Raw genomic sequence first — 3,374 nt, forward strand, 5'->3', positions numbered from 1 at the left:
AACAGACTTTTTCACGATAAGTTAAAATAAGTTTATCACATTATCCAAAAAAATAGCATTAACATAGTTTTATCAATTTTTTAATCAATTAAAATAAATCTAGTAAAGTTAATATCAGATTCCTAAAAACTGTTAATTTTGACAGAATTTCACGTTTTTCACGATAACCAAAAAAATTGCGTTAAAATAAGTTTATCACGTTATCCAAAAAAATAGCGTTAACATAGTTTTATCAATTTTTTTAATCAATTAAGATAAATCTGTTAAAGTTAACGTCAGATTCCTAAAATCAGTTAAACTTGACATAATTTTATAATAAGTCCGTTAAACCAAAAATTTCGGTTATCTACATACTTATTATATAGAAGAGATATATATTGTTAAAGCTAAAAACAAATTCAATATAGTTTTATCAAATAATCTGTAAACAGTATATTTATTTTTTTTAAAATTTATTTAAACAATTTTAATTTAGACAAATAAAAATCTCTATTACTAAGGCTAAATTCAAAATTTAAAACACGTTGAACAATTACATCAAAAAAAGATAAGAGAATGAAGTTAAAAATAATAATGTTGTAGTCGTCACTTCGTTTTAGGATCCTCTCTTGCTGAGCCTACAAAAAAAATTCAATATAAACTAAAAATGAAATTAGAAAAACAATAGATAAAATTACCATATAAATTAAAAAAAACGGGAAAAAGAAAAAAAAAAGGTAAAATTACCACGATTGTTGTTTTATCAATTGCATCTTCACTTGAAACATAGAATGAAACTTGAGGATAAGGCTAAAAAAATATTATTACTCAATTAATTAAAATAATAGGAAAAATATGATTCACAATAATTTATATATATTTGATATATATATTCTCAAGAGACTATAATAATATACCTGATTGAGATGAAGTTGTGGCAAATGCAATAATGGGTAATATGGAAAAGTATATGTGCTTGGATTCTGATGTGTTGGTTTAAATGAATATGAGCTTGAATTATGATGGGTTGTTGGAAAAGAATATGAACATGTAGGAGTCATTTGTGTTGATGGAAAATAAAATGATGCTACATCCTGAAGAAATGAGAGACAAATAAATATGAAAATAACTCAAATAATTAATAACGTTAGCAAAACAGATATATATATATATATAAAGTAATTTAAATGTAAGATAAAAACCTGTGAGGAAGATGCATTATTTTGTACTTTATTTTTCTTCTTTGTAGCTCTCTCAAGGGCACTTTTAAATCTTGTAGATTTACCACGAGGTCTTCCATTTGCTTTAACTCCCTTAATTTTCTCATGCATGATATTTCCATCACTATTGGTCGGTAGATTTGCATGATAGTTGCTAGAGGTAGAATTTTGAACATTCATTCCTCTTAAACGTGCCTCTACATCTTCCAAATCTGCCTAATAACCATTCATGGTAATTTCATATGTTTATTCAACCATAGCTGTATTTGTTGCTATCTGAGTTTGTACTCTACACAAGTCTCTATATCGCTTTGCCATACTTGCCTTAGCATTCTCATTGATCGAGAACTTAGCAACTTTTGTTTCCCCATACTTTGCATATTTTGTCCATCTCTTTAGTATGTATTGATCAGGAATCTTCAATACATTTTTTGAAGAAAGAACCTTAAGAGCATGCGAGCACAAAATCCCAGCAAATTCAAATTTCTTACAACTGCATTGTACTATGCTATTAGAAGAGTTGAATTCAACAGAGTGATGAAAACGCTTCTTATGATGAGTAACCATGTATTTTGTTAGCATTTCTCCATCACAATCACCATCATCATTGCCATCCCTTTCACAAATAGATAATATACAATCATAAGCCTTTCCCAACTCAGCTTGAAACATTTTAAAAATTGCTTGGGTGTATATACTTGATGCATGATTCAAAATTTCAATGTTTATTGACAATTTCAAAGAACTTTGAGTTGCTTTGAAATCTGTAGTTAACTCTTCATAACGACGATCGTCAATCAATCTCTCAAAGTGCTGAAAGAAACGCACCAAATCATGCTTGTAACTCACATAATTTTTCAACACATTGTTCATACTCTCACTCCTTTGAGTTGTCATCATATCAGCACAAAAAGTTTCTCTACCATAAACCATTGCTCACTATCTCCTCAAATGAAAATATTTTTCTAACCACTCATTCATTTTCAAATTATATGTCTCAAGCATTGTTTCCCAAGCATTAAAGAATTCCTCATCCTCTTCAAATTCATATATACATTTGCTAAAATCTTTAGCAAATTCTCGGAAACGTTGAAAAACACCATTAAGATTCTTAGCTGCATTGTGATATATATGCCAAATACACAAATGATAACGAGTTTTTGGCCATACAATGGATAAGGCTTTTGCCATTGCCGTGTCTTGATCTGTAAGGATTGTTTTTTACTTCCTTCCTGACATGGATGTGATGAATGTGTCAAATAACCAAATGAATGTCTCGATAGTTTCATCATATAACAACGAGTTTTTGGCCATAACCAAATGAATGTGATATATATGCCAAATACATAAATGATAACGAGTTTTTGGCCATACAATGGATAAGGCTTTTGCCATTGCCGCGTCTTGATCTGTAAGGATTATTTTTGACTTCCTTCCTGACATGGATGTGATGAATGTGTCAAATAACCAAATGAATGTCTCGATAGTTTCATCATATAACAACGCTGCACCAAATATAATTGATTGCTTATGATGGTTCACTCGAACAAACATGGCAAAAGGTTTACCTTCTTGATTTTTTTTTGTAGGTAGTATCAAAGCATACCACATCACCAAAATGAGAGAATGACATAATCATTTTTGCAACAGCGAAAAAAATATTAGTTACTAATTCATCTTTATCCACTTGAATCGCATAAAAAAAATGAAGGATCATTCAATTGCATACGTTGAAGATATTCAAGTATTCCACCATCATCTCCTTGCTTCATTTGAATAGTGCGTCTAGTCCTTAAGTAGTTTCTACAATCTTGAGGAATATCTTTTACTTTTACGAATGCTAAAACCAACCTTATATGCATATGCATTGTAAAATTCATAAGCTTCCTCTTCTGTTTGAAATACCATGCCAATCTTTGGTATCATTTTATCATCAATTTCACCGTGAATAACTTCTATATTTTTAGTAATGTTCACGTACGGTAGTTTTAAATTCGCTTACCTCATTTTTAGTTATTGTGCTTGATTTAAGAAATGTATCAGTGTCTATTTCTTCAAATTCCAGTTTTCGATGTAATTGAACATCCCCATCCACTCCATTAACATCCATAGTGAAAACTGTAAAATAAAAATAACAAAATAAATTAAACTATTTATATTACTGTAACAACCTAA

The 3,374-nt window shown here is 29.5% G+C and overlaps 1 protein-coding gene across 1 annotated transcript; it reads right to left on the reverse strand.

The window, feature by feature from the left end:
- Window positions 1–380: 380 nt before the first annotated feature.
- Window positions 381–2,132, reverse strand: LOC133825344 (protein FAR1-RELATED SEQUENCE 1-like). The gene is made up of 6 exons (XM_062258301.1): window positions 1,524–2,132; window positions 1,182–1,415; window positions 897–1,073; window positions 727–789; window positions 537–617; window positions 381–386 (listed from the first exon to the last, which is right to left on the reverse strand). The coding sequence occupies exons 1-6, from the start codon at window positions 2,130–2,132 to the stop codon at window positions 381–383; spliced, it is 1,170 nt and encodes a 389-aa protein (XP_062114285.1).
- Between the last annotated feature and the right edge of the window lie 1,242 nt (window positions 2,133–3,374).

This window comes from Humulus lupulus, chromosome 3, assembly GCF_963169125.1.
Source record: "Humulus lupulus chromosome 3, drHumLupu1.1, whole genome shotgun sequence".
Taxonomy (NCBI): Eukaryota; Viridiplantae; Streptophyta; class Magnoliopsida; order Rosales; family Cannabaceae; genus Humulus; species Humulus lupulus.

Excerpts from the sequence above, each read along its gene's own strand:
- LOC133825344 (XM_062258301.1), bottom strand. The coding sequence starts at position 2,132 with ATGGTTTATGGTAGAGAAACTTTTTGTGCTGATATGATGACAACTCAA. Across the intron at positions 1,074-1,181 it reads ATAATGCATCTTCCTCACAG|GATGTAGCATCATTTTATTT; the intron begins GTTTTTATCTTA and ends TCATTTCTTCAG. Across the intron at positions 790-896 it reads CACAACTTCATCTCAATCAG|CCTTATCCTCAAGTTTCATT; the intron begins GTATATTATTAT and ends ATATTTTTTTAG.